Source organism: Euprymna scolopes, chromosome 17, assembly GCF_053919585.1.
Source record: "Euprymna scolopes isolate OS-2025 chromosome 17, ASM5391958v1, whole genome shotgun sequence".
Lineage (NCBI taxonomy): Eukaryota > Metazoa > Mollusca > Cephalopoda > Sepiida > Sepiolidae > Euprymna > Euprymna scolopes.
In genome coordinates, this window is record NC_136498.1 from 75,694,978 (window position 1) to 75,717,532 (window position 22,555).

General features: G+C 35.2%; 1 protein-coding gene across 7 annotated transcripts in view; it reads right to left on the reverse strand.

The window, feature by feature from the left end:
* Positions 1-210: 210 nt before the first annotated feature.
* LOC145296805 (uncharacterized) overlaps positions 211-22,555 on the reverse strand; it is a 432,324-nt gene continuing 409,979 nt past the window's right edge. For all 7 annotated transcript variants that reach the window (XM_080142884.1, XM_080142887.1, XM_080142886.1 and 4 more), the window contains one exon: positions 211-1,014. In XM_080142884.1, the coding sequence (XP_079999010.1) occupies positions 1,010-1,014 (5 nt within the window). In that variant the 3' untranslated portion in view covers positions 211-1,009. The remainder of the gene's footprint in view (positions 1,015-22,555) is intronic.

The following is a 22,555-nucleotide window of genomic DNA, read 5'->3' on the forward strand; positions in this document are numbered from 1 at the left end:
CAACATATTAACGCATAATATAAACGTATTAATCGTAAAAGCTACCAACGTATAATGGAGACATACAATATAACATACATTTAATAAATGTATAATATAAATATACCAGTGCATATTTTTAGCACAATAACATGTTATATAAACGTATCAATTGTATAAACAACAAAACATTTAAGCATGACGATTTTGTAACAAAGCAACAAAAAAGTCTAATATTAGAAAAAAAATTTAATAAAAAAAATGTTTGTGTTACATAAATACGCGTTGGTTATTAAAAAGGAGGGATAGAATAGTAAAAAAAAACAAAGGTAATTTTACATCTGATGATGGCAGACACAAAAAAAAAGAAAAAAAGAAAAAATAATTATGATATTATGAATGAGAAGTGTTCAAGATTTGACTTGAATAAGTGAGCAGATATTGTTTCACATAAAAGAGGCAACGATCATTTGCATTCAAAAGAAGGAAAAAAATAACGAGTCTTCTGGTTACTCGCTATCAAAAAGGCACTTTGGAGTTTGTATGTATGCGGTATTTTTATTTTATTTCTATTGCCACGTGACCACCACAGGCGGTAAAAATAGTGGTCTTCCAGTGGGATAACTGACCGGAAGGTGGATCACAAAGCACCTTTCGTTGTTGCTCCATCAAGTCAATCATTGGCGGGAATAATGTTTGTTGTTATTTCTACTTACCCATACGTCCGCCATTAAAAAAAACAACTAATGTCGATGCTTAAGCCAATACGAATGGTTCTATGTCCTTTGTCGACGGATTTTTTTTTGTTTTTGTATTTGTCTTGTGAATGTATGATTTACATAGATTAGATTAGTCACTGTGTTTTTTCGTGTAATGTACAGAGCATCAAGCAATACTTGTTTTTGCTTTGCTTTTAATATCCAGGCGTCTTCATTTCTGGCAGTGTTGCTGCTGCTGCTGTTCTGCTATCACTAGCGTCAAAATGGCTGCTAATGTTTGCACATTTTTATGCAATTCCTGCTAACAAACCTCAGTCTGAAAAGTAGAACAAAAAGATAAAATTAATGACCATTAATCTTTAAAACACTGTGTCCTTTTCTTTAAGTAATACGTGCAATTATGATAATATAAAGACTTAATAAGATAACTACATATGAATAATACATAGTTTGTCTTAAATGCTAATATTATGAAGGACAGTTTATATAAACAAAATGACCGCCCCGTTAACAAGAACACCACCACGAAACAAAGTTTGTTTATTTCTTAGAGTTGAATTGTTTGTACTTTAAATAGTATATACTGTTATAATCTTGGTGTATTTCGGAAATATATATATAATATAGTTTTAGATGATGACTGATAATTTGTGTTTATCATCTAAACTACCGTCCTTATCTTGTATTCTCACAGCGTTTCGACAAAAGTGCTCCCCGACCTTCTTCAAGCATGTCTTCTCGAACTAGGGAATCTTTATGGCGAAATCAAGAATTTCGAACGAACATTTTGTTTTATAAACGAGAGTAAATTGTTCTCATTCCTTCAGCCAGAACCAAACACTCATCTAAAATATTTCGTAATTGTATTGCTAGTATCGCCCGTACTGAGGATTGAACTTTCCACTTCTGGAGGGCTCTCATTTATAACTGGATATTACCTATATAGGTTACATCCAAATTCCTGAGTTGAGCATAAAATTTCCCGAGTTTAACGAGAAGCACCTGAAGAAGGTCGGATGTTACATTGGCTGAAATGTTGTGAAAGTAAGACACAAAATGAGAACTGTAGCCCGAATAGTCCAAATAATGCAAACAAACAAGTAATTCAATGTTTTCTTGATTTTTTATTGCATGATAGCATGATAGCATAACGGCTTATATTGTTACATGATAAGGGCTGTCCCCTTTTCATGTAAGTATAAAAATAGAGAGATTTAGTTAAAATGAAAATAAAATAGCATAGACGAAATTCGAACCTCGTAATTTAGGTTTAGAAATAGATTATGAGAGAGAATTAGCAATGGAATGTGAAAACAAACCATTGTTTAGCTTAGAGATAAAATAGTTTCAAGAAAAGAATGTGCGTTGACAATTCTGTTATGGAAATTCAATTGAAAGAATGCAACTACAAGATAATTTAATAAACATGTTTTTAACATATTGGAAATATAGGTTACTGGGAATATAGGTTAAAATTCCTTTTGTAAACAAAGGAAAAAGTTTTGGACACGCATTTCCAGAACACGTGAAAGAAGACACATGTTTTAACATGTGTATGACGTCATGGAAAATGGGAAGTTCTCGATATAGAGAAACTTTAGAGTTAAGCAGGGAGAAACTGAGAGGGAGTTTGAGGATGACAGACGATAGTCTGCAGTTGGGATTCGAACGTCTAGAAGCGAGACGGTCACTTTTGAAACTTAGAATGTGAGCTTTGAATTCTTGACTCAGAAAACCACGGCCGGTCGGTAGAAGAAATAAACCCATCATGTGTTTTTATAAACGTCGTCTTTGTGTTGTAATTCTACCAAAAGGTAAAGTGAAAATTGTTATTATATGTCTTGTATATCATGTGGTTTAAAATGTCTTTACGTACACATCTTACATACACAATATGAACATTTTATGAATATGAATCTCTTTACAACATCTCTCTCTCTAAGATACAACAAAAAACTCTCAATAAGACTCTCTAAGTCTCAAAAACATCCCTCTCTAAGATTCACTCTTAATAAGACTCCTAAATATAACAATATTTTTGATACAAAATAATTATTTTAGTGATTCATTTTTCGCAAGTTTTGTTACAATTCCATTTGTTTTTCGAAATTCCGTAATTTATTAAAAGAAAAAACGTAACTTATTTTAACTTTTTAAATCATATTTTTTTCTTTTACATATAAACAAAACCATACGCTTAGCGAATGTGGCTCTACTGTTATTACTGTATTCGAAAAAGTATTCTTACGCCAGAAATTCAGCTTTTAGAAACAATAAATAAAACAATACATAAAAACAATAGATAAAAAAATAACAGAAAATAACTTGTTCTCACTAACTTGATAATGGAGAATTGAACTATTCACGGAAAATCAAAATTGCTTAAACAGTAATGAAGAGTTTTCTTATAATGGCGGCGTGATTGCTAAGAGGCGGCAAATAAGAATTTAAAAATGATTATTATTTTCTTAAAAATAAAAGAAACAAAAACGTTTGTGTCAATAACATAATAAATTCACCCGCCTATTTAACCTGAAAAAAAAAACAAAGAAAAAGAGAAATACAGTCGATATTATGAGAACTCTTCAAACAAATATCACATTTTTCACGAGTATGGCAAAATAGAAATATTCAAGTTCAAATAATCTTAAACGAGAGAAATGTTTATGCAACCGGAAGTGATGGCAATAATAATTTCAATCGGTTTCGATTTTTTCTTAATATTCGAAGTACAAAGAATATTTTTTAACTTATAGTTAATTCCATGCGAAATCTTGAGCAAAAACAATAGCAAAACAACTGTGTTTTATTCATGCAAGCATTGGAAGAATACAAAAATGGTTACACATTTTTTGAAAAAGTAAAATCAAAGAATTAAACAAGAAAAATAGAACGTATTTAATTTCTTATCTTTAAAGTTTTTTTTTCTATACTACTGTATTTTTGAATTTTTAAATTTTTAATTTTTTAAATACTGTAATAATTTTTAATAATTTTTAAATTTTTATTCCTTACTTATCAGCATTTATATTTATACTAGCCTGGGTGCCCGGCGTTGTGGAGGTGTGTGCTGAGCAAAAAAAAAAAAAAAAGAAAGAAAAAAGTGGTAGTAGGCAGGCATGCTCGAACCTGTACCGCGAAGGAGGAAAAGAATGTGAACACAAAAAAGTGACGTCTTTACCGTTGTGTCCATCGCTGGACCGGAAGTGGCGAAGGTTTAAATTAAGACTAGTCAATCGAAAAGTAAGGATGACTTTCGAAAATATCGGCGAAAAAAGCGACCCAAAAGTGCCCAGTTAAGGGTGAAGGAATTAATGTTTATAGCCAACTTTTCGATATTATTCGTCCGAAGTGTCGGCCTCAAAACAATACCGATTTCTTGAAAATCTGTAGCCTGTGTCGAAAGTTTTAGGCAGACATACATACATACATACATACATACATGATGATTGCAACGTCTTGTCAGACGAGTGCCACTCCTTCAGACATTTAAAATCCATGAGCACAAATGCCTGAGGGAGTATCTATACAAATATGATGTTACAGAGTCTTAGCTTTGTACGACAGCTAAGTCTCTCTCTCGGTTCAAAATGTTGAGATCCAGCAACAAGCAAGAGCAAGATAGCCAGCAACAAATTAAACTGCAGACCAGCTTAATGCGGGTAATGGGCTTCCGCTTTATGGTTTTTTTAAATCAGAGATTTGCTTCTCCAAGAAAGGTTGCCTTTACCACGGCTTACGGGATCCCTCTCCACCCCAATACACATATACACACACACAAATATACACGGTGCTAGTTGGCCGTTGACCCAGAAAAAGAGTTCATTCGCCCTTTGGAGACATACATACATACATACATACATACATGCATACATACATACATACATAAATTTAAACAGACGGGTGAGATTTATATTATAGATTACGACTAACAATGTCTTCTCGGGTAGTCTTCATATACATATTCATAGGGAACTTTTCTTTCATATTCACGCATGATTTTCGTCGATTATTTGGTAATTTGTGGAAAGCATACGCTGATATTTATTACGTAAATCTGATGATTTTGATTTTTTTTTTCAAATTTACAACCAGCATAACATAAACGCACACGAATTTTAGTGTTAGTCCTTTAGAATTTTAGTTTACATTACTGTTTCTTTTTAAATTAATGAAGACTTTTTCATAGTGTGACATATGCTGTAGCATGTAACGTGATATGAACGTTCTGTAACGACGTAGGGCTAAACTTAGCATACAAATTAATATAAATTATATATGCTGAAGAATTGTAACGTTGCCCGCGAACCAACACACTGTCTGCTTTGCGACAGAAGCAGACAAAGAATAGAAAAGAACTCGCTTTTTCTTACGTCCGCACAACCTCAGCCGGCGCTCACGCAATGTAAACATAGACAGTGTAGCCCGGTTATAAGAGACCCCAATATAACAAAAACGGATATAAGAAACGTTTTCTCTGGTCCGAAATTAGAGCCTGTGCTAATGTATAGTTTAACCCGGATAAAAGAGAGAGACGTGTAACCTTACCGGAACAGTGTAACCTCGGGTGTAAGTGTAATCCGGATATAAGAGATATGGGTGGTGAAGTCTCTTATATCCGGGTTACACGTTGGTAAAGGTTCTTCCGCTTAGGTCTGCAATTCACCTCTGGCTTTCGTCGTGATTGTCTAGTCTACCGAAAGTCCTTCACATAGTTCTCAGCGTCTCAGCTTCATGTTGATTTCTGCTGAAAAGCAAAAGGCTTCGCATGCGCGCCAGAAAAGAAAGACTCAGGTTTTCTAACTACGAAAGGTTAATTTCATGAAAATTCAAGTTTTTATATATATACAAAGTTCAGTTCGATTGCACCAGAAAATATCAAGATTTTCCCAAAATCTTATTCTCTGTTCTCACGATGGTGGTCAGGATGGATGGAGGGGGTGTGACGTCTTCCGGAAGCATGTGTTTCTCTCGAGATTTGGCTTCAATCCGTTTCTTTCGACCCGAGTACCCGCTCTTATAGTAAGGTGACGAGGTGGGTCTGGCGATCTGATAAACCAATCAGGATCCGAGACGCTGTCTGGGAAATCCCCAGATCCATTTTGCATGTCTGCATCTCAGCAATTCGTCCACAGTTCGTAAATCTGGTACCAAAAATGAAATCCTTTTCACACGACTTCAAAGGGTCAAACCCTGTCAATTTGTTCTACTCAGAAACCCAGAACGTCTGGCCCGGGGTTCTTAAGACCAGATGAATATAATCGCTCATTATTCTAACATTTCATGTCATTGTTTTAAGCAATAAAAATATGTTTCTGTCATTGTCCCAAACAATAAAAATATATGTTTGTTTTTTATCAAACACAATAAACTCGTCCCTTTTTATAGGTCACCTGCCGCTGTCCAGGACACAACGTTTAACGGACAATCTCAGCATATTTAACTGATCTTACTCAGAGTTTTAGGGGGTCATAACCTCCCCAATAGGGGGCAGAATCGCTCCTTAAGACGGTCACATTATAACTTTATTTCATCTGTAAGTGTAAACCTTAGATGTTTCAACTAATTAGGAGCATTCCTGCGCGTTTGAAACAGATAGTCTCTCGATAAACAGAAAAAAGACAGTAAGGGATAGAAAGTGCTGAACTCACTTTCACGTTAAGATGACAACAACAATGTTTTTAATCTTTTAATCTACCAGACGCCTCTCAGCGAGCATTAAACACATGAAGAACGAGCCATTCATCTCGTTGCTTAACTACATGCATTACAACAGCGGGCGGGAATGAAAAAGATAAAAATACCCGCACAAGGAAAGTTTGAACAAACAACACACTTTTCTAATGCTATGTCTTCTTTACATGTGGCTTTAATATTAATATTTCTTTCGAGATGGATTATCTTATTCATAGTTTTTTTTAATCATGTATTAATACCAATTCTCTCACACCCACATAGGCAGACACGGAAACGCAGGCGCACATTTCACATAACCAAATAGAAGGACATATTTTTATTTCTCTGCACGTAACGTGGACGGATAATCAGTTATCGTATACCCCGCAAATTATATATTATTTTCTTTCTTTCTTTTTTTTATTCCTTTGAGATAAAGCATTATAATTTGAATATTCATTTTCTGTGGACTGTTATCCTCATCTTCATAGTTGTTGTTGCTTCACCACGTTTCGGCCAACATATCCTCTGGCCTTCTTCAGGTGGTTAATCGCAGTGAGATAGGGATGCTGAGTCTTGTCTCTGAATCCACTAATTACTGCCGTCCATGATTGTTGTTTCACCACGTTTGGGGCAGCTAATCCTCTGGCCTGCTTGTAGTAAGATTGAAAGAGAGAATACCCACTTGGAACAGTAGAGACCCAACGCCCCTATCTACTGCGCCACGGTCTCCGTCGCGATTAACCACCTTTAGAACGCCAGAGTATAAGTTGCCTGACAGGTGCTGAAACAACAACTATGGAGATGAGGATAACCGTCCGCAAAAAATGAATACTCACCCCCGAAAATGTTGAGCAGATCTGTACTTGATAGTGAAAAAGCTGGATTTTTTTCTACTTTTTCTCGATTCTCTCGACTCTTTCGCGATGTTATCATACAACTACAACGTAGTCAAAACAATAATAAACATAATTACAAAAAGGTCAAAACACTTAAAAAGAACCGCAGAAAAAAATAAGACAGGGCCGCAGAAAATAATAAATAAATTAATAAAGTAAACGAATAATAACTAGTTAATAATACAAAGTAATTAAAATTAAATATTAATTAAAACTATAAATAATATCGAATACCAAAAACAAACGCCAGATAATAATAGTAAAAAAATATAAAAGAAAAAGAAAATGAAAACGGTCAACGATCCTAACAGAACCGCAGAAAAAAAACACACACACACACACAAATAATAAAATAAACTAATAAAGATTAGTAAATAATACAAAGATAAGTAATTAGGGCTAAATATTAATTTAAAAAAATGCAAATGATATCGCGTAATAACACACGTCCGATATTAATAAATTTTGCATCTGAAACAGATAATTTTACTTCCAATTTCTGCGAACCTGTTCCGTCTACAATAAAATCTTCCATGCCCGTTTGAAAGACGAACACATGCCTGACGAAGGGAAGACACCAGAAAATATAGCACCATGGACACACTACCTAACCGTCTGAAGTAGTACCCGATGTCTTTCTTAAAAGAATTCTTATTAGAAATATATCGGAGAAAAGATTGCTAACAATAACTATCTGATTCATATAAAACAACAAAAACATCAAAGAAAGTATATCTATAAAATATTTGATGCTTATTATCTAAAATATTACTGGTAGGCCGATTCTATGAAACTTTGCAATCTCGATTAATTGCCAATACTGAACCAATCGGGACGAGTCGTCTTTTGCAGCCGAGTTATTTTTTTTTAATGCACTTCTCATCTCAAGGTTGACGATTAATTCTCTGATCGACCTCGATCCGTACTTCTTCATCAATTAATACAACCTGGATGCGAAATACCGCCCGGTTAATTGAGAGGATGTAACGCCTTCATACTTCTTCAGGGAAGTAGAAATTTGTTGACTAAGGCGTCTGGAGAATACGGACAAAAGTGGCTGATAATGGACCAATCAGAAAGAGTATTTCAGCCGATTTATTTTTAATGTACTTCTCATCGACCTCGATGTGGACTTCTTGATCAACTAACACAACGTGACGCCCAGTCAATGGAGACGATACAACGATTTAATACTTCTTCAGGGAAGTGGAAATTCATCTTGAGGATACGGCCAAAAGTGGCCGTCCTGACATCAACAAACACCAAAAGACACGAGTTGAAGTGAACGGTCGCGGGGACTACATTATTGGTTGCTGCCAGCAACTGAGACATTACGCATTCAGCTCTAGCTACAAAAGCTAGAACCGAAACACAGTTGTCAGTGAGACACTCAACTTGCCACAAGAACTATGTCAATCATAACATGTGTTATTAAATGCTACGAATGTCTAAATCTGGCTATATCCGTTTAGCTAACGGCATCTCAGCAAATAACAGAAATACAGACATGGACTACTAAATATAGCAAGAACATATAAACATGTTCACAAACTTATTCTACACTTCATTTCGTCAACGTGACTCTTTTGAACCCTTCTTAACTATTTATCTATGTATGGAGTTTGATATTGTCTTTTTTCGATGCATTCGTGTTTGTAAACGAGGACCAACATGACATACAATACTTGCTTCTGTGTTGGCATCTCCATCGACAATACATTGAATTCAAAATTATTTTATTTTGTTTAGTCATTTTTCTTTACACAATGTTACGACTAGGTTTTATGTTTCGCTATCTCCGGTTGAATCAGATTGCGTATTGACATGAGCATTCTCACGGCAGTTTAGGCATGTGGATGCGTGTGATATATCAGGTATATTAACACCTCTATCTTGCACAGTTCCAAGTCACTCTTGGGCAAAATGTAGCTCCTATTTGTCTACATTTGATATTCTAGAGGGTAATCATACAAGAGGTAGAGGGATTTCTTCAGCCGTTGTTAAGGCGATACATCTAGGAAAGGGTGACTCTGCTGAAAAAACAACAAAAAAAAAACGGATAGAGGAAGCCTCTTAGCCGTTGAAGTCTGGTAATAGTGTAACAATCAAAACGCCCGTTTCCAATTTGTCATGAGCCAGCACGGAATTAGTAAGGCTCAAAAACTGTCGTAAGTATAAGACTAGATAGGTGGGGACGTTGCTTCCTAACATCAGTTTAATACGTAGAAAGTCAAACGTATCTGCTTAAACATGTGTGAGGGACATTGGCGTGCATGTGTAAAAGTTAAAAATTGAAATTTTAATTTAGAAAGTAATGACCGAATCTCTTATTCCGGAAGAGGAAGGAGAGTGGCAGTGGTAAGTATGACTAATTCTCACAGATTTTCTTTTAGCCAACAGCAAAGTATGATATTTGTTCTAATACTACATCTTTTATGTCCTTGGTCATTGGAAGTGAAATTCTTCTAGATAGAGGCTAGTTTTTTTCCCCCCAATTTAGAGTACCTCTTTTTTAGGGAGTTGAATTTTACCATATTAAAACAACACATTATATCTAACTCTGCCCTTGTTGTGTGGAGGCAAGTAAATAAAAGATTGTACATCTGAAGTTGCAGCTTGTATTCGTATCGTTTAATAACAGACACCTGCTTTTATTACGGTTCGTTGTAAAGTGCAATCCCCTCAAACAAATACCACTCACGAACCTGTTAATAAAATTCACAATTTTTTTACTGCAATCTAACCATATTTGATTCAAATAAATCTCAGTCGATGCCTGACTTTTCCAACAAGTTTCATTCATTAATATCCCAGTCTTTGTTTTGTCAGCGTTCAGTAATACACAGGACACTTTGATGAACGTCTCATAAGTAGGCAGTTCGAAAGTAAGTTCACTTTAACACCTAATCTGTAGAGTATCTGAAAGATAAGGACCATTAAAACACTCCCAGATTATTTTTGAATTAGAAAAGTTAATCACGGATCAAATTAATCATACCCGGATGTGCTTATTGAGGTACACATTTTGAACTTAACATGAACGGCCATTAAAAAAAGAAAACGACTGTTGAAGCTTAAAGACTGAAACTTAGTCAATAAAGCCTTAACAAAAGTTAATTTATAGCAAATATGATCTGATAACAGAACAGCTTTCGAAATTTATTAACGATACCAAAGTAATATCTCAAGCAGCCCTTGTAGAAGTCATTCATCATTTATATTTATATTCGTAAACTTCTTGATCCTGAGTCACAAAACCCGGTTCAGGTGTAGACCTGATCAAATTTCTAACTTGAAAATATCTGAGAAGTTTACCGCATTTAACAGGAAAATTATACTATTTATCGCTTTCCTTCATCCCGGTCGAGACTTCCGGGTTCGGTTGAAAAGCCAACAATTATATTTCCAGACTTCAACTGTAATCTAATGCCATCAGCTTACAGCGACAGCTGTAGCCACGTTTGTTGCATCTGTAAAAAAAAATCGCCAGATGTCCTTCGCAAAAAGGTATGTTTTTGTGACGAATACAAGTTCAAATGGTTATTTTATTTATTTTCCAACGAGATATACCATGGGGTGTCTTTGTTATCCTAAAACCGAAAACTCGAGGAGAATAGATCAGTTGTTAACTAGTCGCCATATGCCTCATGCTTAGCTGATACAGCATACTTTATCAGCGCCAAAAACACAGTTACCATACCTTTGTGGCAGCGAATACACAGACACGAAAGAAGTACATAGGCAGACCACAAAAATAATCTCTACACCTTTAAAATTATTTCTTTTTCGTCAACAACCAGCACATGAAGTTTATAAAGCAGACTTAAAAGTTCAAATTATCGAGATTCTGCACTAATTGGCATTTTTGTAATGTTTCAGATATAAATATAACTATTACTAACTGACCCGGCCCTGTCGGTGGAGCATTGGAATACGCCGACTGCCCCCTCCCCCGCAGAGGGTAAAAGTCCCTCAATGGGGGTCCTGGATATAACCTTAAACTATATCCAGTGGTGAGGTCCCAGCTTGTGAGCTTTGGGGAGTGTGGAGCCACCCTTTAATTACCATTGCTCCCATGTCCACTCTGACCCGGAGTGGTAGTACCTGTTAGGATCCCAACTATGGGTTAAATAGAAACCGACGTGAAAACAACAAATATATTCTACTAAAAAAAATTTTCTTCAAAATCTTTGGATTCGGCATTAAATAACCCGAAAAGGGTTGATGTGCCTTAAAACAAAAACAAACAACTAATCTACTAACTGACCCGTCTTCGAGTGTTGCCCGGGAAAGTTAATTAACTCAGTAAACTGCCGTCACTCATTCATATTATAGATAATAATGAAAAACAGAAAATGCCACCAACTTAATGTTCCTGTTCCAAAACTGTAAAACTATTCAGTTAGAATTTTACGTGAAATTAATATCGGAAATATGAAATATTTATGATTATTTTTAGTGCTTTTTGCGATAATATGTGCATATTTTTATTGTATATGCGCATATAGCCACTCCTAAAAAAATAAGAGAAAATCATATAGGGATATTTCTATGTTTTTTTAGTTGAATAATAAGTAAAAAAAAAAAAAAAAACTATATAGAAGAAAAGTTTAGAAAGCCATTTTCTATATCATTTAATTAACAATTAAATGGTCGTATTTTTTATGAATATATTACTAGCGGGACCTGTGGAAATTCCACAGGGCATCATTCATATGTAATATATTGATGTTGGCATTCTGTAGATGTTCAGTGTAAATGGAGACGCTCTGATATTATTGTAGCTCTTTTGTTAACACTGCAAAAGTATTTATCTAAGATAGCAGGAACGCCCGGCGTAGCCCGGTCCTAAAATACGCTTAAATATGATATTTTAATTCTTGAAAATTTCGTATATATTATTATAGAATTTATCTTTTACCGATTTTTATTTATTATAAAGTTGCGATTTCAAAAATAAAAAAAATATGCCCATGTGACTAGGGTGCATTAGCTTGAATCGAAACCGAAACCAAAACTTATGAATATATATATATATATATATATATATATATATATATATATATATATATATATATATATATATATAACTTGAGTTCCCTCAGCTATAATCGAAACCGAAACAAAAACTTATGAGGACTCAAGTGTCATCAGCTATAAGCGAAACCAAAACCGAAACAAAAATTTCTGAAGAATTCTTGGTAAAACTATTTATAAAAACCAGATTCATGTCATCAGCTATAATTGCTATAATTGTAAACGAAACAAAAACTGGTAAAGAATTCTTGGTAAAATTATTTATTACAAGAAACTGAAGTCCATAACAATTAAACGACAGTCACTCGGATGTAAGCGTGACACACAAAATAACTAACACACACGCTATCCTATTAATATGTAGATATATCATAAATTTTATAAATACGTGAGATATACGAAATCCTTAATAAGATTTTACTTACGTCAAATATAGCAGTCAGTCGATTACGCCATTTTTGATATGGTCTGAGATGTTTGTTTAATTATTCTAATATCCAAAGAAATTATTAAAATTATTACTAATAGGCAGGAAGTATCCCGGAAAATTAAGCATTCCGATATTCACTTATTCTTATTCTAACTTAACACAATTAATGACCATTGGATAAATAATGCCATTTTTGAATATAAGGGAAAATGAGGAAGCGTTCATTATTTTTTATTAAAATGTAGTGTAGTATGATGAAATGAATATTATTTAAAATATGAAGTAATTAACTGTAGTCTAAAATATAATTATACCTGTCAATTGTGAAACACGGTCATATGGAAAAAGGAGAATTTCTGTTTTGCATCTTGGATTCTATCCATCTAACATTTAACATTTACTAGTTTTTGTTGTTGTTTTTCTTTTTAAAGTAGTATTTTTAGCTCCTTGGGTCAAGTGGCTTCATGTTTTGTTTAGAGCGATTCCCCCCCCCCTCAGAAAAAAAAATAATGAAACTTTCATGACCAAAGTTTATTTTCTAAAAGAACTAAAAACGAATATATATTTTCCTGATTTATTTAAAATTGTGTAAATTAAATTCTGTGTAAACCAATAAATATTCTCAGTTCGCTCATCGTAAAATTAATTCTCAGTTAAATAGTTTTCAAATCAATAAAATTAATGCGACTTTTTCAAATGTATTTATTTGAAAACGTACAATTGTACAGTTTTAGTCGACGAGACGACAGAGCTTGATTTTGGAACAAATTATTTTTAAATAGTTAAATCGGAATATTTGCAGTTAACAATATAACTAATCAATATATTTGCTGATCGAATATTTGCAGTTAACAATATAACTGATCAATATATTTGCTGATCGGGCGATTTGTAATCTTGTAACCGTCATTTACTCCGAAAAGACTTATTGTCACTTGAATGTAAGAGTCTACTATTTGGGGGGGGGAGCATGCCTACAAGGACACTATCTAGGGAGTTGAGCAGCGAAATAACTGTTGTCATTACATTTGAATTTTTACATGTAAGTACAGTCAGAGAAAAAGGCAACAGGCAGGGAATTCCAAGCACTTCAATGTAAAAGAATATTAAAGTAGAAAGCTTTCCAGCATCTAGAGACATCAACAATGAAGAGGTGTTATTTTGTTGCTTGTAAGGTAAGTCGGGAGTATCTACGTCGAGGGAACACAATTGCTATGAGTTCTTCAGAATATATTCCATTAAAGTACTTGTAAAACAGGTACAGAGACGCAATATTGTGGCGATTGGACAGAGGTTGGGCCTTTGTTGATAGTGCGGGATTTATTAAGTTGGAGTCTTTCTTTTTTTGACCCTGTCTAAAAGGGAGAGACGATTTATAGATGCACCAGCCCACATGTTGCCAATGTAACGCCAGATCTTCTTTAGGTGCACTCCATGGCGCAATATACGTGCTTAGCAATGATCAGTTCTACGTTAAGTCTTCTGGGAGTGAAAGGTTCAATCATCAGTGCAGGCGATAGTAGGGATGCAGTTATAAATTACTAAGATTTCTATTCCGTTATGGCTAGCAGATCGAGAACAATCTACTCCCGTGGAAATAAAGAAAGTGTTCCGTTTAAATTTTAGTAATGACTAGCCTGGGTGACCAGCGTTGCCCGGGTTTTGAAGGCGTGTGTTGAGCAACAACAAAAAAAAAGTGGTAGTAGGCAGGCAGGCTCGAATCCGTACCTCGAAGAAAGAAAAGAACGTGAAAAAAAAACGTGACGTCTTTACCGTTGCGTCCATCGCCAAACCGGAAGTGGCGAAAGTTTGAATTAAAATACCAAAGAAAAAAAGCGATCCCGCCCTATAGAACAGTGCCCAGTTGAGAATGAAGGAATCAATGTTTTTAGACATTTTTTTATATTTGTCGTCCGAAGGTTCGAGCTTCAAAACGATACCAATCTTGTGAAAATCCGTCGCCTGCGTCGAACGTTTTAGGCATACATACATACATACATGATGATTGCAACGTCTTGTCAGACGAGTGCCACTCCCTCAGACATTTAAAATCCATGAGCCCAAATGTCTGAGGAAGTATCTATACAAATATGATGTTACAGAGTCTTAGCTTTGTACGACAGCTAAGTCTCTCTCTCGGTTCAAAATGTTGAGATCCAGCAACAAGTAAGAGCAAGATAGCCAGCAACAAATTAAACTGCAGACCAGCTTAATGCGGGTACTGGTCTTCCGCTTTATGTTTTTTTTTAATCAGAGATTTGCTTCTCCTAGAAAGGTTGCCTTCTCCACGGCTTACGGGATCCCTCTCCACCCCAATACACATATACACACACACAAATATACACGGTGCTAGTTGGCCGTTGACCCATACATACATACATACATACATACATACATATATACATACATTTAAACAGGCAGGTGAGATTTATATTATAGGTTTCTGAGTTCGTCGCACATATTTCTGAGTGGGACGAATCGCACTTGATAAAGTTTATTTGATTGGTGATTTCGTTATAAATCTGGTGGAAGAGAGGAAGAAAGATGATAATGTACGTAAGGACAAGAAATGACTCAGCGTATTAATATATAGATTGTAACCATTTCTGCTCTTTCAGCTATAACAACAAAAATATCACATTTTCTTTCAAGCTAACCAAGCGTTTGATGTCGAAATAAAGGATGTCATGAGAGTTTTAAACAAATATTTTCTCAGGGCTTTTAAAAACATTGCATGGTCTAAGTAAAACAATGGAATAATCTAAACCAGCAAACTAGACATGACAATGTTGGTGCATTAAGGGGAGATTAATCCCACCAGGAGGATGGAATAAAGAGGAACAATGGCGATTTTAATTCGAGTGCATGTCTTTTTTTTTTTTTTTTTTCCATGTATCAAGGTTTCAACAACTGGATTCAAGCTGTTAAACACCGGGCATTTATAGTATAACAAAGAAAAAATGAGGTGAAATAAAAAAAAATATACAGCAAAATCTACGAAATCCAATCAAATTTTATGCACAACATTATCACTTTTGAATAGATCTGCTGTTGTTATTTTTTTTAACGATATTAACAGTTTAGAACGTTGTCTTTTATATTTGCTATTTAATTTCACATATATATTGTTTTTGTATTTAATGTTTTGTTATATATATATATATATATATATATATATATATATATATATATATAGTATCCATATAGAGTACTGCTCCGCTGTTTTACAGCTATTAGTGCGGCTAGACAAGCAATTACCTCAAGCCAGGATCGAAACCCGACCGCCCATATGGCAGTTGGAGCTTCTAACCGTTGCGCAAGTAAGATGCTGCTATGCGGGCAGTAAATTAACAATGTTTTGACATATACATACGTATATATACATATATATAGGTATATATATGTATATATATGCTTATATGTATATATATATATGTATACATATATATATGTGTGTATATATGCATATATATAAGTGTATATATAAGTGTGTGTATATATGTATATATATAAGTATATATATATATTATATATATATATATATATTATATATATATATATATATATATATATATATATATATATATATATATATAAGAGAGAGATATATGTTTGGGTAGTTATGCTCCATTTTCTGTCTATTTTTTTAAGGGTTAAACTGCTGCTACTATTGTCAAATAAGCTTATGAAGTGTACGTTAACAATATTATAGTGGGGTCAACTTGTAGGAAGTGGTTCGAAAAATCCCAAACAATAAATATCACTATTGAAGATGGCACTCCCAGTGGTAGATCGTCCAAGTTTGAAAGCGAGAGTTTGAAGTAAAAAATGAACGCAGTATTTACTAGAGAACTTGCCCATAAGTTACAAGTTCTAAAAAACACAATTAATGACCATTGGATAAATATTGCTAAGAAAGGAAAAATCCTCTTTATTTACTCTCCGTGTGCCTAAAAACACTGGGAATTTTCTGGACAATCTGAAGAGATCCACAGACATTTTTTATCAATTTCTACCAAGCGCCACGATCAACCGCAGTTTTTTCCATGTGTCGGTATCAATATCTGTACCCATCAGAATGCTTTTGAGGCCATCCTTGTAGCTTTTCTGGGTTTATGTTGTGGACGTTTACCACTCGCGAGTTTTCCATAGAAGAGTTGCTTCGGGAGATGATCATCACCCAATGTGACATGCGTAGCGCAACTACGCAGTGGTAACCATGATTTCAAGGTTCAGACACCATGCTTTTTCTAGTACCTCTGTGTCACGCATGTGCATTTGCCATCTGATATTAAAAATTCTTTTCGGACACTTAAGATGGAAATGTTCTAGAACCGTAATATGTCTATGGTGGGCCGTCCATGTTTCTGCAGCATATAGGAGCACTGTGACTGCACACGCTATATACAAACCAACTTGAGTCTTAATGGTGTGTTCACGATAACTCCACACCCTATTCTCCAGTTTCCCAAATGCAGACCTATATCTCGGCATCCAAGACGCTATCCCTGGATTATACACTTCCAAGGTAGAAAAAAAACATCCACCACTTCGAGCCTAGTACCATTAACCAAGATATGTGGCTCAATGTACTCCTCTCCAGGGGAAGGCGTGAACATCACCTTAGTTTTCCTCAAGCTGATTTTGAGCCCGAATGTCTCACAGGCTCGTGAAAAGTTGCCCATAATCACGTGCATGTCATACTCAGTGTATGAGCGGGAAAGTCTGCATCATCTGCATAAAGATGTTCCTTGATCAGATCTTGGAACACTTTTAATTTTACATTGAATCTCCTAAGCTTAAAATATTTTCCACATGTCCTGACGTGTAATAGGACACCTACGCCACAACTTGAACAACCATCAACATCAACAGAACCGGAAAATAGAAAAAAGAGTCGGAGTAAGAATATCTTCTTGATTTAACACCATTGTCAATAGATATTTCATCTGAGAGCTGACCATTGAATGCAACTCTAGCTTTCATATCTTGATGCAATTCCCTAAACATATGCACAAATGTCTGCGGACAACCATGCTTACAAAGCACCCTCCACACCGAATCTCTATTAACTCTGTCGAATGTTTCGTTGCTCAATACATTTCTGTTGAACCTGACGAGCGGAAAATATCATATCCACACAACATCTTCCTCATCTAAAGCCGCACTGACTTTCAAACACCACCAATAAGCAGATTTCCTCCTATAATTAGTTTAATAAAACTCATGCAAGAACTTTACCAAAAGACTAAAGAAGAGTAATTCCACGGTGATTGTCAAAGACAGACTTGTCTCCTTTATTCTTATATAGAGACATCAGAATTCCATTGATCCAGTTTTGTGGAATGGTTTCACCCCAGTTCTGCACAATAAGGTCAAAAGTCGCCCGACGCACATTCTTGTTAACAGTTTTCATGAGCTCCACAGGTATGTGTACTGGTGTTTCTCTAGTTTTGAGTACGTTACAGTCCTATCCACTTCCTCCATTGTTGGAATGCTATTCATTGAGTGCCTTATCTCTAATTGGGGTAAACCTTCAATCACAACCTCATCAACAGCAGATGGATTATAGAAGAAGCCACGGAAGAGTTCCTGACAACGCTCTAAAATTTTGGAAGGGTCCTTGATGAGTGACATATTATCTTTTGACTTCAAAGGAGCACATGATGACGAAGAAGGGCCAAAAACCTAAACCTTGGTTTTGAATCTTTTTTTTTTTTTTTGTCAGAAGCAGAGTGTATTTCCGATGATATGTTAAACCAGTATGTGTGTTTCATCTGTCTTAGTTATCTCTGCAAAATAGCCTTGTGTCACTTGTAGTCCTTTATAACAGGTTTATTCATTCCTTGAAATTGACTCTATAATAATATATACGACATTTGCATAAATTAAAATATGTTTAAACGTATTTTACGATCGGGCTACGCCGAGTGTCCCTGCTAGCTTAAATAAATACTTTTTCAGTTTTAACAAAAGAGCTACAATAATATCAGGGCGTCTCCATGGACGCTTAACACCTACAGAATGCCAACATCAATATCTTACACATGATAGAGTCCGCTGTGAAATTTCCAAGTAAATATAAAATTGTTTTGGATAATCTTTTGGAAAACATTATTCTTTGCGTACGTGTTTTTTTAACGCTTGGCAAGGCGTTGTCTTCACGGACGTCAACAACAATGTCATACGGCAAAATGGTGACTTTCAATACTAGTATAATTGGGACGCTACAATCCATATAAACATGTTTCATCTCTCATCATCTATTCTAAAATTAACAATTTTAGAATAGTCAATGAGAGATGAAACATGTTTATATTACAAACATTGCCAAATGGCATTTTCCTCCGAAAGTATATCATTAATATTCATAACATTTTATGCATTGATGTATAATCCGGTCCGCTTCAGGTGCCGCATAATATCGCTCATAACAAGGTGACTTATATTTAATCTCTCTCTCTCTCTCTCTCTCTCTCTCTCTCTCTCTCTCTCTCTCTCTAACGTGTCCCATTGGAGCTGTATAATTTGTTTCCTAATACTATTTCAACGTTTGCTTTTGGCGGTGTTTGAATCGCTTTATTTCTTTGGATATTGTTATCAGCAAACATACCGCATATATTTGAATCTGTAATATTGTCATCTATAAATTAATAAAGGGAAACCCATCTGTTTGTTTTCCAATGCAATCTGATAAAGGTCTAAGACGAGAATATTCAAACAAAGTAAACGTATAATCCATATCAAAGTTCTGTTGGAAAATATCAGTAAAATTTATCTATTACTAACGAAAAATTTGGTATTTATCTGAATCCGAAATTATACTATTACTTCAGTTAATGTACTGTTCTATGATCTATTAATGCCCGATTAAACAATCATACAATAATATAATTATATACGGCATAATCACGTTGATACGCAGATTCCCGTTAGATCATCGAAGTTAAGGAACGCTGAACCTGATCAGTACTAAAAATGGTTGACCATTGTGGGAATTCCAGTTGCTGTATGTACTTTCCGCTCATCTCGGCATTGTTTCCAATCGTATAACATTTCTCCTTGACATTATACTTAAGGAGTGCAGATTCAGCAAAGGTGTGGTTGGTGATTGCGCAACTCTTGTATAATAATTACACACGCAGCTACTTTTACAAGGGGTATCCATTGTCTTTCGAGGCAGAAAGAAGGCTTCCTAATGACAATTCAGTTTACTATAATATTTCAGACTAATATACTATCAATGCTAAGCTCAGGGAGTAGAGTAATACCACTTTTGTTGTCATGAGACCATCATCACATGTATTACTTCCTCCTTTGGGGTAATGTAGTATCTGTTCTGTTGTAATATGATTCATGCTCCTAGGCATCATCCCTTCCCTTTTGGGGTTAGTATCCAGCGTCCACCTAACGCGGCTGCAGCCGAGATTGAACTCACTACACGGGTTTTTGTAGCGTAATTCAAATCTTGATGGAAGCTGAATACTTGATGCTTGGCCAGGGCTATCAAGGGTATTTTTTACCATGACGCCATCACTAGATGGGGTGCCTACCACGGCTTAAAAGAGTCCCATCTACCCTCGAAAGAAAGATAGACCGCGCCAGTTTCCCAACCTGGTATTTTACCTCGCGGTACATACAGCGCTTTGCCTTTCCAAATGGTTACCCATCTGGTTGGCCAGTCTCAACGTTGCTTAACTTCGGTGATCTGGCGAGAACCGGTGTGTCAACGTGATCGTGTCGTATATGATACGTTTAGCATACGTAAACAAGAATTGTAACAGCCAGTCGTATATTAGAAAACTCTATATATAGTTAATATATGCTAGCAATAATAGCGCATATTTGTGTTATTACTATAACACAGGTGGTCGTGAAACAAAGATATGAAACACACATTATTGCAAATATACGTGTCTTCTGTAACAAGATTGCTCTGGCGGTTAAATAAAAGTGATTTGAGGTTATTATAGGTATACAGAGATGCAAACAGTTGGATTGCTACAAAAACATTTGAATAGATAGGAAATGAAAACATGTTTATGATTAGACAATGAAGACACCTTTGGCACTGGCTCTCACTTGTGATAGAAAAAGACCAAATACCAAGGTCTCATGTATGATATGAAAAGAAACTGGAGAGATATCAATCATACCAGTTATCATAGGTGCCACAGGGTTTATGAAGAAGAACCTGAAGTCCTACCTAACTAATATTCCTGGTGAACCAAGTGCAAAAGAGATCCAGACAATTGCACTTAAGGGAACAACGAGGATACTAAAAAGAGCTCTCGGTTGGTTTCAATAAAAAGCAGGGCAATGTTTGGCTGCCCCATACCCAGCATCACAATCTTCAAAGAAATAAAAAAAGACGCGTAAGAGTTATTAACATTATAACATCAAATAAAGTAAGATTAATCCCCATTGCTCGTTTTTTTCTAATCGGAGGATCTTATCTTTATTTTTAACGTGTGTGAAAAGTAGGGATGGGACGATTCCAGTATTTTTCCCGATTCCGATACAATTACCGATTCCGATTTCAATTCTTTCTAAATCTCTACATATTTAACTATAAAGTTGTTATTTTTTTTTTTTCAGGATTACCGTAAAACCACATGTTAAATGTGCAGATATTTTCTTAAACATAAATATACACTTGTGGGGGATGATCTATCGATTTTAGTTTTACTAATAGGTTTAAATCAATATATATATATTCATTATTTTAGTGTTACTATCAGCGGTAGAATATTTTTCTTTAATGAAAATCAAATAAAAAAAACAATTAAAAGAATCGTAGTTGGACTCGGAAAATAGGCACAAATTTTTCCGATTCTCATACTGATTTCCAATACCCCAAAATTTTCCGATTTTTTCGATTCCCGATTTATATTCCGATTAATCGACCCAACAGTAGTGAAAAGTGATAATGTTTATTCGAACATTAAGTGACGGCGATGGTCGTTCCAAAATTAAATCCACCTATTTTTTTTTTTATTAAAAAAGTTGAAGAGCTACAAAGACGGCAGTGGTACCAAAAAAGCGACTTCTTGTATTCCAGATTTTTTTTTTTTTTTACATACTCCCCACCATTCTCAATGCACTTTTGCCAACAATTCAATGAGACATCTCTATTTCTGACGCACATTTATAATAGATGTTGCTTTCCTAGTCTCACACCGTCAATATCTTCAACAGAGCGCTGAAACTTGAAGTCACGAATACATAAGTTCAGTCATCATAACAATGCAATTTGCAATCCCCTCCGGTCCATTCGGCCGAAATAAATTGATAGGAGACATTACAATCTGAAACATTTGTTGTAAATAGATAAGCCAATACATTTATACTGATCCAAACTATTTTCTTTATTATTGCCACAAATAATATAGATATCGATTGGCGGAATCATTGATTACTTTCATATAAGTCGAGGATACATGCCTGGCATTACAGAGATCCGCTGCTGATGTATCTGCTCGCTTTTAAAAGGTACGCCCTTCTAGGCATTGTGTCCTTCTTCTGGAGGGGTGAGGGAACTTATCTATTAAAACACCCCTACCGTAAAATGCTTACATATCGGTTCTCGGCTAGTTTTGTAACCAAAAGATCACAGTGTAGTATCTGTTCTTCAGATGCTGCACTTCAATTTCTTGTTCTCTGTCAGTGGAGGAGAAATTCTTCACGATCGAAACAATTTTTATTTTTGTTCCTTTTCTCCACGTTAAAAAACTACCCTGGTGTCTAACTCTGTCCCGTGGGGAGGCATTGTAAATAGGAACCAACATACGTGCCTTGTTAGAGAGAGAGAGAGA